Source organism: Scyliorhinus canicula, chromosome 3, assembly GCF_902713615.1.
Source record: "Scyliorhinus canicula chromosome 3, sScyCan1.1, whole genome shotgun sequence".
NCBI lineage: Eukaryota > Metazoa > Chordata > Chondrichthyes > Carcharhiniformes > Scyliorhinidae > Scyliorhinus > Scyliorhinus canicula.
In genome coordinates, this window is record NC_052148.1 from 9,182,570 (window position 1) to 9,202,122 (window position 19,553).

At 51.7% G+C, this 19,553-nt stretch overlaps 1 protein-coding gene across 5 annotated transcripts in view; it reads right to left on the reverse strand.

The window, feature by feature from the left end:
* alms1 (ALMS1 centrosome and basal body associated protein) overlaps positions 1 to 19,553 on the reverse strand; it is a 116,199-nt gene that overhangs the window by 22,202 nt on the left and 74,444 nt on the right. For 4 of the 5 annotated variants that reach the window (XM_038793103.1, XM_038793104.1, XM_038793102.1 and 1 more), the window contains 4 exons: positions 17,029 to 18,110; positions 8,013 to 8,154; positions 2,630 to 2,866; positions 1,472 to 1,719 (listed from right to left, as the gene is read on the reverse strand). In XM_038793103.1, the coding sequence (XP_038649031.1) occupies positions 1,472 to 1,719; positions 2,630 to 2,866; positions 8,013 to 8,154; positions 17,029 to 18,110 (1,709 nt within the window). Of the gene's footprint in view, positions 1 to 1,471; positions 1,720 to 2,629; positions 2,867 to 8,012; positions 8,155 to 17,028; positions 18,111 to 19,553 lie in introns of those variants that run through there. The other variant, XM_038793106.1, reaches the window with a different exon arrangement.

Consider the following 19,553-nt stretch of genomic DNA (forward strand, 5'->3'; position numbering starts at 1 on the left):
TGGAGCGTTTCAGCTATGAAGAGAGGTTGGATAGACTGGGGTTGTTTTCCCTGGAGCAGAGAAGGCTGAGGGGGAACCTGATTGAGGTGTTTTTAAGATTATGAGGAACTTAGAAAGGATAGATAGGAAGAAACGTTTCTCCTGAGTGGAGGAGCCAATAACCAGGGGACAGGAGATTTATAGAAACAACCGTTTTACCCAGTAGAATCTGGAACTCACTGCCTGAAAGGGTGAGGCAGGAATCCTCACAACATTTAAGAAGCATTGAGATGAGGACTTGAAACACCACAGCAAGGCTACAAACCAAGTGCTGGACAATAGGATTAGAATAGATAAATACTTGATGGGCAGCACAGACTTGATGGGCTGAAGGGCCTCTTTCTGTGCTGCAAAACTATGACTCGAAGGCTGAGAGGATATTTGATAGAGGACCTGTACAGAGTAGATAGGGATGAGCTGTTCCTTTCACAAAAGAATTGAAAACCAGAGGGCACAGATGTAAAGTGACCGTCAAAAGGAACATGAAATGACATGGCGGCACAGTGGTGGGGTGGCACGGTAGCATAGTGGTTAGCACTGTTGCTTCAAAGCTCCCACGGTCCTGGGTTCGATTCCCCGCTGGGTCACTGCCTGTGGAGGTAATTCTGAGGCTGTCTAAGGCTCTGGTCAGACCCCATTTGGAGTATTGTGAGCAGTTTTGGGCCCCGTATCTAAGGAAGTACGTGCTGGCCTTGGAAAGGGTCCGGAGGAGGTTCACAGGAATGATCCCTGGAATGAAGAACTTGTGGTATGAGGAACGGTTGAGGACTCTGGGTCTGTACTCGGAGTTTAGAAGGATGAGGGGGGATCTTATTGAAACTTACAGGATACTGCGAGGCCTAGATTAATTGGATGTGGAGAGGATGTTTCCACTTGTAGGAAAAACTAGAACCAGAGGAGACAATCTCAGACTAAAGGGACAATCCTTTAAAACAGAGATGAGGAGGAATTTCTTCAACCAGAGGGTGGTGAATCTGTGGAACTCTTTGCCGCAGAAGGCTGTGGAGGCCAATTCACGGAGTGTCTTTAAGACAGAGATAGATAGGTTCTTGATTAATAAGGGGATCAGGGGTTATGGGGAGAAGGCAGGAGAATGGGGATGAGAAAGTATCAGCCATGATTGAATGGCAGAGCAGACTCGATGGGCCGAGTGGCCTAATTCTGCTCCTATGTCTTATGTGTGGAGTCTGCACGTTCTCCCCGTTTGCTATTAACTCTTGCTGCTGAATGTTAAAATGTCTCTACCACACACTCCCCCGTTCACCATCACCATTGTTTAATTAGGAAACTTCATTCACTGAGCTAACACACCCTTTTACTGGGAGCTTTACTCTTCCCTCAAAGCCTCACATGTGGAACTTTATCATGGGAGCAGTGTGCGCCTGCCTCAGCAATCCTTCACCATTATCAGAGACACATATGTTTTCCTTACTTTCAAGGTGATACGTATTAAAGGGGAGGGGTTCCTCAGAGCAGCAGCGATCAGGGCAGGCTCCGGCTCCCAGCCTTTCGCAGTATCACTGATCCATTGCTGCTGGTGTTGCTTCTCTCGCAGTGGCTCTCTGCACACGGTGGTCAATGGCAACAATGGAAAATTGCCTGAAGTTGGACTGTGGCGGGGTCCAGGAACATTCTCTTTCCTCGAGGCCCACTTCAGCTCACTGGCAGGAATGAACCAGGCTGGAGATTGATAAAATTCACAGATTATCTCTCAATCCCAGAGCACAAGTTATCAAACTGGACAAGCCATGCCCCAAATGCCAATAACAAATCACACTTGGGAGATGGTATTAAGGGAGTTAACTCCTCGCTCCAGTGGGAAATCCAAGAAAAACAGCAGAATCTTAGCATTCATCCAAGAAAGTGCTCATAAATACCTTTATTAAATGCTCAAAAAAATCTTATCATAGAATTTACAGTGCAGAAGGAGGCCATTCGGCCCATCGAGTCTGCACCGGCTCCTGGAAAGAGCACCCTACCCAAGGTTAACACCTCCACCCTATCCCCATAACCCAGTAACCCCACCCAACACTAAGGGCAATTTTGGACACTAAGGGCAATTTATCATGGCCAATCCACCTAATGTGCACATCTTTTGGACTGTGGGAGGAAACCGGAGCACCCGGAGGAAACCCACGCACACACGGGGAGGACGTGCAGACTCCACACAGACAGTGACCCAAGCCGGAATCGAACCTGGGACCCTGGAGCTGTGAAGCAATTGTGCTATCCACAATGCTACCGTGCTTACCCCAATAATAATGGACGTATATATTCTCAAAACAGTTTAGATTTTGGGGCTAGTGGTTTGGACAGGCGGAGGCCATTCAGCTGATCTTGAGTTACACAGGAACATGAGGAGGCCATTCAGCCCCTCTTGAATGTGTCACACAGGAACAGGAGGAGGCCATTCAGCCCCTCGAACCTGTTACACAGGAACAGGAGGAGGCCATTCAGCTGACCTTGAATCTCCATTTCTCCACCTTTACTTCATATTCCTCAAACCGTTTACAGAGCAGCAATGCAGCAATCACATTCAGACACTTGGTGACGAACCGAGTGGTTGACTCTCGGCGGAATGATAGCTTACCTGGCCCAGCTGACGTCCTGCCACCTTGCCCGGGGCCCCTCACAGTCTGCGAGCTGCCCTTCTTCTTCCTGTCCTTGGCACTGGAGGATTTACGGCCAGTGGGCGAGGCAGAGTGCTGACGCTGGCTGCCCAGGGCAGCGGGACGGTGAAGACTGGGGTTTGTATCTGGTGAAGGGAAGGTCACTCCTACATCGCGGGTCCGTCTCCCCTTCTCACTTGGGACAATCTCCAGAGACTCTGGCAAAAGACATTCAAGCAGCACTTATTATAAACAGAGAAAGGTGGGAGAACCTGCCTCGATTATAACAGGTATAACCGGCACATTGAGGAGCAGGGGAGAGGGTGAGTTAATGCAGGGCCAGGGGCTGAGCGAGATGGGGGTTCCGGGTGAGGAGTGCCAGGGTGGAGGAGGGGCCCGGGGTAGAGGAGGTGCAGGGCAAGGCGGGGTCGGGGTGTGGGGGCAGTGCGGAGGGGGTGCAGATGAGGAGTAGGTGCAGGGCAGCGCAAGGCGAGGTCAGGGTGGGGGGGGCAGTGCGAGGGGGCGGGAGAGGAGTAGATGCAGGGCAAGGTGGGGTCGGGGTGTGGGGTGCAGATGAGGAGTAGGTGCAGGGCAGGGTAAGGCAGGGTCAGGTTGGGGGGGGGGGGCAATGCGAGGGGGGCGCGGAGTTGCAGGCAAGGAAGGGCAAAGGGATAGGGCCAGGGACGGTGAGGCCAGGTCGGGGCAAAATGTGGTAGGACGAGACGGGACGTGGTGGCCTGGTTGGGGGGTGGGGGGGGGGGGGGGGGGGGTGGCAGAGCCAGCAGGGGGCAGAGCCAGCAGGGCCATTATCACAAAATATCCCTTTTTCCAGGTTCCCCAGCCAGGGGAAGCAACCTCTCAGTGTCTACTCTGTCGACTGTAGGCTTAAATGGGATCACCTCTCATTCTTCTAACCTCCAGAGAATATAGGCCCAATTTAATTACCTGCAAATGCTCGCGTTCAAAGTATCGTCTTGCATCTTTGACTTTGTCTATATAAATGTTTCTGGAACCCACCTCTTCATTCACCTGAGGAAGGAGCAGTGCTCCGAAAGCTTGTGTTTGAAACAAACCTGTTGGACTTTAACCTGGTGTTCTAAGACTTCTCACTGTGCTCACTGAACAACATTTAAAGTTTCAGGCCTTTTAGTATCTTAGTTCATTAAGTTCCTCTAACAATGTTAGTCGGCTGATAATTAGTCATGGGTTACCCTTGGTTTCTGCTATGTAAGTTGTGTCTTCTACTGTGAATACAGATGCAAACTATTTTAGTGTCTTTGTCATTTCCTTGTTCCCTATGTTAAGGGCCCTTCCTGTTGATTTTCTTATTTTCTATCTCTTTACTTTGCCATTATCATTTTTGATCCATGATTCTTTAATGGATATATACCTTGAAGTTGAGCCGAGCAACTCAAAAGTTGCAAAATTGTACACTGTGCTATGAAGATTTAGATTCTGAACAGAACTCAGACTTTATGGCACCTGAGAGATTGGAGGGATTTGGTTCAATTGGTTGACTGGTGGCCAATGGACTGTCTACGGACCGTATTCTGCCCGGCAACAGACAACGGTTGGGTCCTGCCAGTTGGGGCTTTTTTTCCAGCAGAAAGCTCCCGTTTGTTGAGAGGAGGGGCTGTGTTGCCCCCTCTCTCTCCCAAATGTTCCCTGCCAGAGGTATCTGAGTCTGCAGAAAAGTCTCTAGACTCTGATGAGTCTACAGTGAAAACCATTACAGACTGGCAGCAGATTTCCAACTGGAGGCCTAGACCAAATCTAACTGGAAGACGTAAATCTGAAACAGAGATTTCTATCCTTTTACTTTAAGCATTATATTTACACCCCTCTTTCCCCTCTGTATTTGTCTGTCTTGTGTATGTAACGGGTGGGGCAAGTTAAAGAGGGGTGTCAGAAATTAGATAATAGTTAACCAGCTGTATTTGCTACCCATTTCGGAGACCAGAGTTCAATTCCCGGCTTGGGTCACTGTCTGTGTGGAGTCTGCATGCTCCCCCGTGTCTGCGTGGGTTTCCTCCCGGTGCTCCGGTTTCCTCCCACAAGTCCCGAAAGACGTGCTATTAGATGAATTGGACATTCTGAATTCACCCTCTGTATATGCGAACAGGTGCCGAAATGTGGCAACTAGTGGACTTTCACAGTAACTTCATTGCAGTGTTTTTATAAATTTAGAGTACCCTATTCATTATTTTCCAATTAAGGGGCAATTTAGTGTGGCCAATCCACCTACCCTGCATATCTTTTGGTTGTGGGGGTGAAACCCAGGCAAACACGGTGAGAATGTGCAAACTCCATACGGACAGTGACCCAGAGCCGGGATCGAACCTGTGACCTCGGCACCGTGAGGCAGCAGTGCTAACCACCGTGCCGCCCTTTCATTGCAGTGTTAATGTAGGCTTACTTGTGACAAAGAACAAAGAAAGGTACAACACAGGAACAGGCCCTTCGGCCCTCCAAGCCTGCGCCAATCATGCTGCACATCGAAACTAAAATCTTCGACACTTCCGGGGTCCGTATCCCTCTATTCCCATCCTATTCATGTATTTGTCAAGATGCCCCTTAAATGTCACTATCGTCCCTGCTTCCACCACCTCCTCCGGCAGCGAGTTCCAGACACCCACCACCCTACGTGGAAAAAAACGTGCCTCGCACATCTCCTCTAAACCTTGCCCCTCGCCCCCTAGTAATTGACCCCTCTACCTTGGGAAATGGTCTCTGACTATCCACTCTGTCTATGCCCCTCATAATTTTGTAGACCTCTATCAGGTCGCCTCTCAACCTCCTTTGTTCCAGTGAGAACAAACCAAGTTCACTCAATCTCTCCTCATAGCTAATGCCCTCCATACCAGGCAACATCCTGGTAAATCTCTTCTGCACCCTCTCTAAAGCCTCCACATCCTTCTGGTAGTGCGGCGACCAGAATTAAGCACTATACCCCAAGTGTGGCCTAACTAAGATTCTATACAGCTGCAACATGACTTGCCAATTTTTATACTCAATGCCCCGGCTAATGAAGGCAAGCATGCCATATGCCTTTTTGACTACCTTCTCCATCTGTGTTGCCCCTTTCAGTGACCTGTGGACCTGTACACCAAGATCTCTCTGACTGTCAATATTCATGAGCGATCTACCATTCACTGTATATTCCCTGCCTGTATTAGACCTTCCAAAATGCATTACCTCACATTTGTCCGGATTAAACTCCATCTGCCATCTCTCCGCACAAGTCTCCAAATGATCTAAATCCTGCTGTATCCTCCGACTGACCTCATCTCTATCCGCAATTCCACCAATCTTTGTGTCATCCGCAATAACAATTAATTGTGTTTAAATTTCCAACATAGAACATACAGTGCAGAAGGAGGCCATTCGGCCCATCGAGTCTGCACCGACCCACTTAAGCCCTCACTTCCACCCTATCCCCGTAACTCAATAATCCCTCCTAACGTTTTTGGTCACTAAGGGCAATTTAGCATGGCCAATCCACCTAACCTGCACGTCTTTGGAATGTGGGAGGAAACAGGAGCACCCGGAGGAAACTCACGCAGACACGGGGAGAAAGTGCAGACTCCGCACAGACAGTGACCCAGAGGGAAATCGAACCTGGGACCCTGGAGCTGTGAAGCCACAGTGCTATCCACTTGCGCTACTGTGCTGCTTACAAACTTGATGACTGTAGTTATTGGGCAGCCAAAGACTTTAGGTATTTTTAAAATGAAGAGTTAATTTCAACTGTTGTGCCCCTGGGTCAAGTGGGGCTGGAATTGACCGCGCATTCGCCAGGATATCGTAACATCTATGATAACTCGAAACATCGATGATAACTTTTCCTATATCAACATCTGTGATGATGTTTACTGTCGTAACATCTGTGATAACGTTTCCTGTCCTAAGGGGCCAATGTTTACTTTAACTACTCTCCTTTTTATATACTGTACCGTAAAAACTCTTACAATCTTTTAATATTTCTAGCTTGTTTACTCTCAATTCTATTTTTCCCCCTTTTTAATCAAATTGTTGTGCACCCTTTGCTGGTTTCTAAAGCTCTCAATCCTCAGACTCACCACTCTTGGCAACGTTATCAGCCTCTTTTAATTTGATATTTTCCATAACTTCCACAGTAAGCTACAGATCAATCATTCTCACAAAGCTTTTATTTTTTTTTTTAAAAGTACTGTATTTTTGTTGAACTTTCCGAATGGTTTCTTTAAATATTTCCCACTGTTTGGGAACTAGTTATCATTGGACAGTTAGCCTCTGCCCTCATACTCAGCAGCTGATTTTCTATACGTTTAAGATTCTTGCTCTCCACTCAAAATTGCTCCTCCTCAGTCCTAAAGGATTAATCCCCGATAAGGAGACTGCGTCCATGTTCTTGGTCCCACAGTCCGGGTTTCACACCGTCAACCCCTTCAAAGTCCTGTGCCACGAGTTTGTCCATCGTGCTGACATTGGTTTGGGTATTCGGTTAAAGAACCTTTCATTTAAGGTGGCACGTGGCGCAGTGGTTAGCACTGGGACTACGGCGCTGAGGACCCGGGTTCGAATCCCGGCCCTGGGTCATTGTCCGTGCGGAGTTTGCACATTCTCCCCGTGTCTGCATGGGTTTCACCCCCACAACCCAAAAGATGTGCAGGTTAGGTGGATTGGCCATGCTAAATTGCCCCTTAATTGGAAAAAAACTTTCATTTCATTTATTCTAATCCGTTATGACTGGCATGGACCTTATTCACAAATGAACTATTACCATTAAACACCCTCTCCCAGTCTCACTCTGTCTTTACCCAAGCTGATAAACTGCTCTATTGCCTTGACTTTTCTCTTTGGATTTCGAAAAGTCCCTTCACCTGTTGACCCTTCCCATCCTTTTTGTTTCAATGTCTGATCTACAACCATGGGTTACACCATTCACCTGAACATTAATCCCAGCCCTGTTTGGGTTGAGCCCATCTCAACGGAATAGCTCCCTCTTTCCCCAGTTCCAGTGCCTCACAATCAAAATCCCTTCTCCACATGAAACTCTGAGTTACATGTTTAATTCTCTAATCTGCTTGACCCTGTGCCAATATGTATGTTGCTCACCGACTGCTACCCTCAAGGTACTGCTCATTAATTCAGGAATCTTCAAACCCTCTAGCTATGTCTTGGGTTGCTCGATTGAGGAGCGGAGAGAGTGCTGTATACTTACTGGATTTGATATGAAGCCGTTTGGGACATTAAGGGGGGGTCATGAAAAGTGCTACAGAGCAGCGAGTGTTTTTAAAGATCTGGGATGAGGTTCCAGATTCTCCCTGCCCCGTGTGGCTTGTTTCCCACCAAACAACAGACCAACTCCTCCCAGGCACTTACCGGTCTGCACCCCCTGGTTGACCAGCCTAGTGCACCTCCTGTTGATGAGTTTGCTGGAGGGGCCATGTGGGGGGTGGGCAGAGGGGCTCGGAGTGGATGTAGATTCGGATGTACTTGCAGTGAAGTCCTGTGCTCCAGTGACCTGTGGAGGCAAAGGCAGGAGATATGGCTGAATAGTCACATTGCTTCAGTAACGGGGGTGGGGTGGGGGCTGCAGCTGCTGTCCCTCTTACACAGTAGTGATCGGTGGGCCAGAGCAAGATCGGGGGGGAGGGGGCAGCTGACTGCAGAGCGGCACCCTGCGAGCCCGCCACTCTCTTCCCTCAGAGAACGTGGCAGGGTTCTACATATCAGGGCAGAGAGTGAAGGGAGTAGTTGAAGAGTGGAAGTTTAACCAGGGTTTTTGGTCCTAACAGCAAGGTGCTGGGTCAGTGTTGGCACACAGATCATTACATTACAGACTGACCCAATTAACACTACACTCCTGTATGCTTCACCCGATGCCGGTGTCTAGGTATTTACATTGTGCACTTTGTGTTGCCCTATTAAGTATTTTCTTTTTATTTTATTTTCTTTTCATGTACTTAATGATCTGTTTGAGCTGCTCACAGAAAAATACTTTTCACTGCACCTCGGTACATGTGACAATAAACAAATCCAACATGACTGAATTGTGATTGACCAGAAATGATAAGACAAAAGTAGCTCAAACGATGAGTACAGTAGTCCCCCGTTATAACGCGGGTGTTGGGGTCCAAGACAGCCACCAGCGTTACATCCGAGCCGCGGATATCCACGATGGGGGTTGTTTAATTTAAACATTTCAGGGTTATTGGTAGACAGCCTCCCATAAGCCCCCCCCCCCCCCCCCCCCCCCCCCCGCCGTATATCGCAGACTGTTCGAAGCGGAGCAGAGACCACAGGGCAAGTGACTGCAGGTCCACACGGTTATTGAGACAGGTTTAAAAAGGAGAAGATTGCCAGCTTTCGGCACACTTTCCTGGGCAGTGACTAATGTAAATGTGTCGTTTAGATGTCAACATCCAACTTTAAAACTTCCTGAATGCAGCCCATCACTCTCGCTGCTGTCAGCAATCCAGCCACCCGCAGTTAACTGACAATTGGTGAAGGATTAACTTTGCAAACTTTGACATTTAGCAACTTTCTGGGCAGGCTTGTTTTGCTAAAAATAATCCGCTCCCCGACTGGAAACCTGAAGTTGCCCCAGCTCCGTCCCCTTATCCCAGTGCAAGTAAGTTTCGAGTAAATTGGGGTCCATAAGCCCCCCCGCCGTATATCGCGAACCGCGGTATTGCGGAGCGCGGTATAACGGGGGACGACTGTATAATGTTGGCCTTTATCTGAATGGGACTGGAATTTGAATTGAAGCTTCAGCTGTCCGGAGCCTCAGTCAGACCCTGTATTCCATTCTGCACTCCACACCTCAGCTCAAATATATTAGCCATGAAGGGAAAACTGCAGATTCACCAGAATAATCCCCAATTAATTAGGAGAGGTTGCATAGACTAGATTGGATTAGCCGGAGTGTAGAAGATTAAAGGGATGATTTAACTGAGATGTTTAAGATTATTGAAGGATTTTGTAGGTAGATAGAGAAGCTATTTCCTGGGGGGGGGGTCACTCACTCAGGAAGCACTTTCTCACACAGATTGGAATGGGTCTCTCCCCCCCACCCCCCACTCCAAAAATAAAATCTTGCTGGGGATGCATTTAAATTTCAAAAATCAGAGTGATAGATTTTTGTTGGGCAAGGTCTGATAAGAACGTTTGCGGATGACATAAAGGTTAGTGGAGTTGTGGATAATGAAGAGGATTGTCAGGGGATACAGATGGAGACTTGGGTAGAGAAATGGCAGATGGAGTTTAATCCGGACAAATGTGAGGTAAAGTATTTTGGAAGGTCTAATACTGATGGGAAATATATATAGTAAATGGCAGAAGAGTATTGACAGGCAGAGGGATCAGGGCGTACAGGGACACGGGTCACTGAAAGTGGCAAAGCAGGTGGATAAGGTATTCAAGAAGGCATACGGCATGCTTGCCATCATCGGTCGGGGAATCGAGCATGGCAAGTCAGGCTTCAGCTGCATGGAACCTTAGTTAGGGCACATTTGGAATACTGCGTACAATTCTAGTTGCCACACCGCAAGAACATAGAACATAGAACAGTACAGCACAGAACAGGCCCTTCGGCCCTCGATGTTGTGCCGAGCCATGATCACCCTACTCAAACCCACGTATCCACCCTATACCCGTAACCCAAAACCCCCCCCCCCCTTAACCTTACTTTTTAGGACACTACGGGCAATTTAGCCTGGCCAATCCACCTAACCCGCACATCTTTGGACTGTGGGAGGAAACCGGAGCACCCGGAGGAAACCCACGCACACACGGGGAGGATGTGCAGACTCCGCACAGACAGTGACCCAGCCGGGAGTCGAACCTGGGACCCTGGAGCTGTGAAGCATTTATGCTAACCACCATGCTACCGTGAGGCCCGATGTGAAGGATGTGGATATTTTGGAGAGGGTACATATGGAGGTGGAGGGGAGACCTGAGAGAGGTTTATCAAATTATGAGTTGGAAAAGTTATTAGGGGACATAGGTTTAAGATGCAAGGGGAACGTTTAGAGGAGATATGCGAGGCAATCATTTACACAGAGGGTGGTGAGTGCCTGCCAGGCAAGATGGTGGAAGCAGATACCATAGTGCCGTTTAAGAGGCACCTTGACGCATACCTGAATCGGATGGGAAGAGAGAGACACGGACCCCGGAAGTACAGAAGATTTTAGTTATGACAAATATCATAATCAGCGCAGGTTTGGAGGGCCGAAGGGCTTGTTCCTGTGCTGGATGGTTCTTTGTTGAACCAGGACAGGCAGACGGTTAAGATACAGATCAAGGAGACTTCCGGTGCGGCTATGCGGAGCTACGCCGCACGTTCGGCAGCTCCCGCTAGTTAGGGACTTTTGGGCCATTTCGAGGGCCCCAAACGGCGCTGTTTTAACGCATCCCGGTGGGGGAAGGTGCCTGGAGGAACTTGCCCCACACTATATGGTGCTCACCCGGAGTGGGACGAAGAAAGAAGCTGCAGCAGCTCCCCCAAAAAAACGGGGGAACAAGAACAAAATGGCGGCCGGCGCAACACCCGAGGACTGGTGGAAGTGGGCGCAGGAGCAGCAGGCCTCTCTCCTGCGTTGTTTTGCGGAGCTGAAGGCTGAGCTGCTGGACTCCATGAATGCAACTACGAACAAGCTGCTTGGGACCCTGGCGGCCCAGGAGGTGTCTATTCGGGAGTTGCAGCAGCAGGCCGTTGAAAGGGAGGAGGAGGCCGTGGTCCTCGTGGGGAAAATGGAGTTGCACGAGGCACTTCATAAAAAGTGGCAAGACCCCTTGGAGGAGCTGGACGTTCGCACGAGGTGAAAGAATTTGAGGATCCTGGGCCTGGCGGAGGGGCTGGAGGGGTCGGATTGCCCGGCGTATATGACCACGATGCTGAGCTCGTTGATGGGAGCGGGGTCCTTCCATTTGCCCCTGGAGCTTGAGGGAGCTCACAGAGTGATGGCCAGGAGGCCCAAGGCAAATGAGCCCCCGAGGGCGGTGCTGGTGCGGTTCCATCGATTTAGTGACCGGGAGTGTGTGCTGCGCTGGGCCAAGAAAGAGGTGCAGTAAATGGGAGAATTCGGTAGTGAGGACCTACCAGGACTGGAGTGCGGAGGTGGCTAAGCGGCGGGCCGGGTTCAACCGGACGAAGGCGGTGCTTCATGCCAAGCAGGTCAGGTTTGGAATGTTGCAGCCTGCGCGCCTGTGGGTGACATACAAGGACCGGCACCATTACTTCGAGTCCCCGGAGGAGGCGTGGGCCTTTGTACAGGCGGAGAAGCTGGACTCGAACTAGGGTCTGGGGACATACTATGGCCGTTGTTGTTTCCGCTGTTGCTGTTTTGTTTCAACTTTTTTAACTTCAACATGTGTGTGTTATGTATGCTGGTTTTCTTTTTGCTCTGTTTACGGGTGGGTTTGTCTGCTGGGTATGTTTGTGGGTTAGTGGGGAATGTTGGGGGTTTGTGTTTTATATGTTCTGTACGGGGCTGGGGATTGAAGTGAAACTGGATTTTGGGGAACTGCGTCAGAAGGGTGGGGTGTGGCAGTGTGAAAGCGCGGGCTTTCCTCTGGTTTCCCGCGCTGCGAGGCGGGGGGGGGTGGAGCTGGCGGTGGGGCCTCTACTGGTCTTCTTTCCCGCGCTGCAGCAATGCCAAGGAGGTGTGGCAAGAGGGGGATGACCCCATGCCGGGAGGGGATGGGCGTTGGCGGGAGCTGCCGGGGTCAGCAGAAGTCAGCTGACTCACAGAAGTACTATGGAGGGTGCGTCGCGGCTAGGAGGGGTCCTAGCCTGGGGGAGGGGGTGGGGGGGGGATACCGGGTTGCTGTTGGAATGACCAGGAAGGAGCCGGTGGGGAAGAGGAGAGGCGTTATCGCCATGGGGAACGGGTCGGGCGGGGTGCGCTAGCCTGGGGCAAGCAGTCGATAAGCTATGGCTAGTCGGCGGGGGAGGGGGGCGGGTTGCCCTCTGATCCGGCTGATTACCTGGAACGTGAGGGGGCTGAACGGGCCGGTTAAGAGAACCAGGGTATTTTCTCATCTGAGGGGGTTGAAGGCGGACGTGGCTATGCTCCAGGAGACCCACCTGAAGGCGGCGGACCAGGTTCGTCTGAGGAAGGGGTGGGTGGGGCAGGTTTATCACTCAGGATTGGACGCGAAGAACCGGGGGGTGGCGATTCTGGTGGGGAAGAGGGTGGCGTTCGAGGCGGCTGAGGTGGTGTCGGACAAGGAGGGCAGATATATCATGGTGAAGGGTAGGCTGCAGGGAGAGAAGGTGGGGCTGGTGAACGTATATGCCCCGAATTGGGATGATGCTGGCTTCATGAGGCGATTGTTGGGCCGCATCACGGACTTGGAGGCAGGGGGCCTGATCATGGGGGGAATGCTGGATCCCACACTGGACCGGTCCAGTTCAAGGACGGGTAGGAGACAGGCGGCGGCCAAAGTGCTGAGGGGATACATGGACCAGATGGGAGGGGTGGATTCCTGGAGGTTTGGGAGACCAAGAGCGCGGGAGTATTCCTTTTTCTCTCATGTCCATAGGGTTTATTCCCGGATAGACTTTTTTGTCCTGAGCAGGGGATTGATTCCGAGGGTGCAGGATGCCGAGTACTCGGCCATAGCGATCTCGGACCATGCCTCGCACTGGGTTGATCTGGAGATGGGAGAGGCGCGGGACCAGCGCCCGCTCTGGCGCCTGGATGTGGGGCTGCTGGCGGAGGATGAGGTGTGTAAGAGGGTTCGGAGAAGCATTGAGGGGTATCTGGATACCAATGATACGGGGGAGGTCCGGGTGGGGATGGTCTGGGAGGCTCTGAAAGCAGTGATCCAGGGGGAGCTGATCTCCATCCGGGCCCATAGGGAAAGGAGGGAGCGGAGGGAGAGGGAGAGACTGGTGGGGGAGCTCCTGGATGTGGACAGGAGATACGCGGAGGCACCGGAGGAAGGGTTGCTGGGAGAACGGCGCAGTTTGCAGGCCAAATATGACTTGTTGAGCACCAGAAAGGCGGAGACACAGTGGAGGAGGGCGCAGGGCGCGGTATATGAGTATGGAGAGAAGGCGAGCAGGATGTTGGCGCATCAGCTCCATAGGAGAGATGCGGCTAGGGAAATTGGTGGAGTGAAGGATGGAGGGGGAAATGTAGTGCAGAAGGGGACAGAAGTAAACGGGGTCTTTAGGGACTTTTACGAGGAACTGTACCGGTCGGAACCTCCGAGGAGGAGATGGAGAGCTTCATGAACAGGCTATGATTCCCACGGGTTCAAGAGGGGCTGGTAGAGGGGCTGGGGGCGCCGATAAAGCTGGAGGAGCTAGTCAGGGGGATTGGACAAATGCAGTCAAGTAAGGCCCCGGGGCCGGACGGGTTCCCGGCGGAATTTTACAAAAAGTATGCAGACCTGGTGGGTCCCCTGCTGGTGCGAACTTTCAATGAGGCATGAGAGGGGGGGGCTTTGCCCCCGACGATGTCGCGGGCACTGATCTCTTTGATCCTAAAGCGGGATAAGGACCCCTTGCAGTGTGGATCATACAGGCCTATCTCGCTCCACAATGTAGACGCTAAGTTGCTGGCGAAGATCCTGGCTACCAGGATAGAGGATTGTGTGTCAGAGGTGATACACGAAGATCAGACAGGATTTGTCAAGGGGCGGCAGCTCAACACGAATGTGCGGAGACTGCTCAATGTTATCATGATGCCGGCAGTGGAGGGGGAGGCGGAGATAGTGGTGGCACTGGACGCAGAGAAAGCGTTTGATAGAGTTGAGTGGGGGTACCTGTGGGAGGTGCTGGAGAGGTTTGGATTTGGGGAGGGATTCATCAAATGGGTGAGGCTGCTCTACGCGGCTCCGATGGCGAGTGTCGTCACAAATGGAAGGAGATCGGAGTACTTTAGGCTCTATCGTGGGACCAGGCAGGGGTGCCCCCTGTCCCCCCTGCTCTTTGCACTGGCGATTGAACCGCTGGCTATGGCGTTGAGGGAGTCAGGGAGATGGAGGGGTCTGGTGCGGGGTGGGGAGGAACACCGGGTATCGCTGTATGCGGATGACCTGCTGTTATATGTGGCGGACCCAGAGGGGGGAATGCCGGGGGTGATGGAGCTGTTAGCGGAATTTGTTTTTTTTTCGGGCTATAAGCTAAATTTAGGAAAGAGCGAGGTATTTGTAGTGCACCCGGGAGATCAAGAGGAGGGAATTGGGAGGCTCCCTTTTAGGAGGGCAGTGAAGAGTTTCAGATACCTGGGGGTGCAGGTGGCCAGGAGTTGGGGGGCTCTCCATAAGCTTAACTTCACCAGACTAGTGGAGCAGATGGAGGAGGAATTTAAAAGGTGGGACATGGTACCGCTGTCGTTGGCGGGCAGAGTGCAATCCGTCAAAATGACGGTTCTCACGAGGTTCTTGTTCCTCTTCCAGTGCTTGCCCATCTTTATCCCTAGGGCCTTTTTTAAGAGGGTGACCAGCAGCAGCATGGGATTTGTTTGGGCGCATGGCACCCCGAGGGTGAAGAGGGTCTTCTTGGAGCGGGGTAGAGATGGGGAGGGGCTGGCTTTGCCCAATCTCTCGGGGTACTACTGGGCGGCCAATGTGTCGATGGTGCGTAAGTGGGTGATGGAGGGGGAGGAGGCAGCATAGAAACGGATGGAGAGCGCGTCCTGTGGGGATACAAGCCTGGGGGCACTGGTAACGGCGCCGTGGCCGCTCCCTCCCATGAGGTATACCACGAGTCCGGTGGTGGCGGCTACCCTCAAGGTTAGGGGGCAGTGGAGGCGACACAGGGGAGAAGTGGGGGGCTCGATGGAGGCTCCGTTAAGGGGGAACCATAGGTTGGTCCCGGGAAACATGGATGGGGGATTTCAGGGGTGGTACAGAGCGGGCATTAGACAGCTGAGGGACCTGTTTATCGATGGGAGGTTTACGAGCCTGGGGGAGTTGGAGGAGAAATTTGGGCTCCCCCCGGGAAACATGTTTAGGTATCTGCAGGTAAAGGCATTTGCTAGACGGCAGGTGGAGGGATTCCCTGCGCTTCCCGCGAGGGGGGTGAGTGACAGGGTGCTCTCGGGGGTCTGGGTCGGAGAGGGGAAGATATCTGATATCTACAAGTTTATGCAGGAGGTGGAAGAGGCGTCAGTAGAGGAGCTGAAAACTAAGTGGGAGGGGGAACTGGGGGAACAGATCGAAGACGGGACATGGGCTGATGCCCTGGAGAGGGTTAATTCTTCCTCCTCGTGTGCGCGGCTTAGCCTCATTCAATTCAAGGTGCTGCATAGGGCCCACATGACTGGGACGAGGATGAGTAGGTTCTTTGGGGGTGAAGACAGGTCTGTCAGGTGCTCGGGGAGTCCAGCGAACCATGCCCATATGTTCTGGGCATGCCCAGCACTGGAGGAGTTCTGGAAGGGGGTGGCGAGGACGGTGTCGAGGGTGGTGGGATCCAGGGTCAAGCCAGGATGGGGACTCGCGATCTTTGGGGTTGGGGTAGAGCCGGGAGTGCAGGAGGCGAAAGAGGCCGGTGTGCTGGCCTTTGCGTCCCTAGTAGCCCAGCGAAGGATTTTGCTACAATGGAAGGATGCGAGGCCCCCAAGCGTGGAGACCTGGATCAATGACATGGTGGGTTTTATTAAGCGAGAGAAGGTCAAATTCGCCCTGAGAGGATCGGTGCAAGGGTTCTTTAGGCGGTGGCAACCTTTCCTCGACTTTCTGGCTCAACGTCAGGGTACTGGGACAGTAGCAGCAGCAACCCGGGGGGGTGGGGTGGGGGGAGGACGATGACTATGTTTGTTTATTGTATTTAAATTTGATTTATTTAATTTATGGTTAAGTTCGCTTGTTGGGGTTGGGGGGGGATGGGATGCATGTGTTGTTACGGTTTGGGGGGAGTTGCGGGTGTTATGGGGTAGTTTGTTGCATATTATTGCTTGTTGTTATATTTTTATATTTTCTGTTAAAAATTCCAATAAAAATTATTTTTTTTAAAAAAGATACAGATCAAGGGCAGCACGGATGGCACAGTGGGTTAGCCCTGCTGCCTCACGGCGCTGAGGTCCCAGGTTCGATCCCGGCTCTGGGTCACTGTCCGTGTGGAGTTTGCACATTCTCCCCGTGTTTGCGTGGGTTTCGCCCCCACAACCCAAAGATATGCAGGGTAAGTGGATTGGCCTCGATAAATTGCCCTTAATTGGAAAAAATGAATTGGATACTCTAAATTTATTTTTTTAAAAGATACAGATCAAACATGATCTAATGGGTTGATCAGGCTCAAAGGGCTGAATGGCCTCCTTCGAGTATTGCTAGCCCTCACCATGCTGTTTAACTGCACGTCACTGCTTTCAATACTGTACCAGCGACTCAACAGCATCATTCTGGGGGAGACCAGCTGGACAGAGTCTCCCTCGCTCACCTGGTCACTCTCTGCCCTCCTCGGCCTCTCCCTCCGATTAACCGAGCTCCCTTTCTGTTTCTCAATGCTGCTGTACAAGCGGGAGAGAGGCTGCACAGTGACACGCTCTGGCCCAAAGGCCCTGACCAAGCGTGCTGTGTCGATGGTCGAGATGGTGCTTCCCGTCTCAGTCTGTGTCTGCACGTCTGTGGTGTCTGACTCAGCTGTGGATGGACCAGCTGAACGGCCGCTCTCCATATCCGTGTGCCGCCGGTGGTTAAGAATCTTCTTTATCCGGTCAGTGGAGATTTCCTCCAGGGAGTCTAGGCTCTCACTCTTTGGGGTGGCCAGGGAAACCGGAGAAGGTGAAGATGGTCCCACCATCGTCGTGTCCTCCCACGCTCTGCACCTCCTGCCTCTCTGTGCCGTCCTGCGCTGGCTATCCCTCCCCTCAGCGGAGAGGAGAGAGTGCTGCACTGGGTTCCGGAGGATGCGAGCTAGCTCGTCCAAGCGTTCCAGCAGGGAAAGTTCACTGGCACTGCTTGAACCCAGCCTCTTGTGTTTCTTTTGTCGCTCTTTAAACCTCTGCCAGAGTTCATCCAGGCTGCTGTACCTCTCTGTTCGGCCAGCTCTCAGAGGGCCACTGCTCCACTCTGCTGGGGGGCTTGCATGGTCAGCCAGTTCAGTGAAGCGGGCGGTGGGAATTGGCCGACCTCGAGAGTTGCCACGTCGGGCCTTTCTGGTAGCTATCTTTGCCCATTCCAGATAAGAGGGGACTGGGCGTACCCCCTCGTCCAACTCCCAATCCCCCCGAGCCTCTCCCGGAATGACTGGTGAGACTGTGTTGCCAACTTTGACAGGTCTGGCTTGACGCACGCTTGGGTATGATTGAGACGCCCTGCTGCTTCGCTCTCGCTCACATGCTCGCTGCGTTGCCTCTGGGTGAAGTGGGGAACACCTGTTCCGGGGCCTGCGCTGGCTCCTGCTGTCGTTTTTGGCAGGAGTGTTTGTGGAAAAGTCGCCGTCACCAACATCCTGCAGTGGCATACTCTCAGGTAAAGTCCCTGCACCAGCGGTGAGGCTGCTCTGCTGACGCCGGGTACCTGCAGTGATTGCACAGAAACCAAAAGTGAGCACAAAGCTAGGTGACCCCTATCCTAACCTGCACCAAATCCCGTTCACCCTCAACCTCTTCCATTAACCCACATTACCCTCGAGTCCAGCAACTCATTGATTTCAAGATTATAACCCTTGTATTCAAATCTCCTGCAGCCCGACAACCCTCCAGAAACTGTACTCCGATACTTGACCCAAGATTTTTGCTCCACCATTGATGGTCATATCTACAGGTGTCAAGGTCAGGGCGATGGAATTTTCCCCACCTCTCTAAAACCTACCTCTTCGACCAAATGTCTGCATAACAAACTCTGGCTAATTTGACTCAATAAATCTTCCTATGAATCACCTTGAGAAGCCTGACAACATGAAAAAAAACTATACAACTGCACTTCTATAAATCCAAAACCAAACCAAACATCCCACTCTCTCCCCACAGTTCTGTATCAATCCCAAACTAATCCCACTGCCCCGCTCTCTCCCCACAGTCCTGTATCAATCCCAAACTAATCCCACTGCCCCACTCTCTCCCCAGTCCTGTATCAATCCAAAACTAATCCCACTGCCCCACTCTCTCCCCAGTCCTGTATCAATCCCAAACTAATCCCACTGCCCCACTCTCTCCCCACAGTCCTATATCAATCCCAAACTAATCCCACTGCCCCACTCTCTCCCCATATCCCTGTATCATTCCCAAACTAATCCCACTGCCCCACTCTCTCCCCAGTCCTGTATCAATCCCAAACTAATCCCACTGCCCCACTCTCTCCCACAGTCCTGTATAAATCCCAAACTAATCCCACTGCCCCACTCTCTCCCCTTAGCTCTGTAGCAATCCCAAACTAAACCCACTGCCCCACTCTCTCCCCACAGTCCTGTATAAATCCCAAACTAATCCCACTGCCCCACTCTCTCCCCTTAGCTCTGTAGCAATCCCAAACTAATCCCACTGCCCCACTCTCTCCCCATTGCTCTGTATCTATCCCAAACTAATCCCACTGCCCTACTCTCTCCCCACAGTCCTGTATCAATCCCAAACTAATCCCACTGCCCTACTCTCTCCCCACAGTCCTGCATCAATCCCAAACTAATCCCACTGCCACACTCTCTCCCCATAGCCCTGTATCTATCCCAAACTAATCCCAATGCCCCACTCTCTCCCCATAGCCCTGTATCAATCCCAAACTAAACCCAAGGCCCCACTCTCTCCCCATAGTCCTATATCAATCCCAAACTAAACCCACTGCCCCACTCTCTCCTCACAGTCCTGTATCAATCCCAAACTAATCCCACTGCCCCACTCTCTCCCCATAGTCCTGTATCAATCCCAAACTAAACCCACTGCCTCACTCTCTCCCCACAGTCCTGTATAAATCCCAAACTAATCCCACTGCCCCACTCTCTCCCCACAGTCCTGTATCAATCCCAAA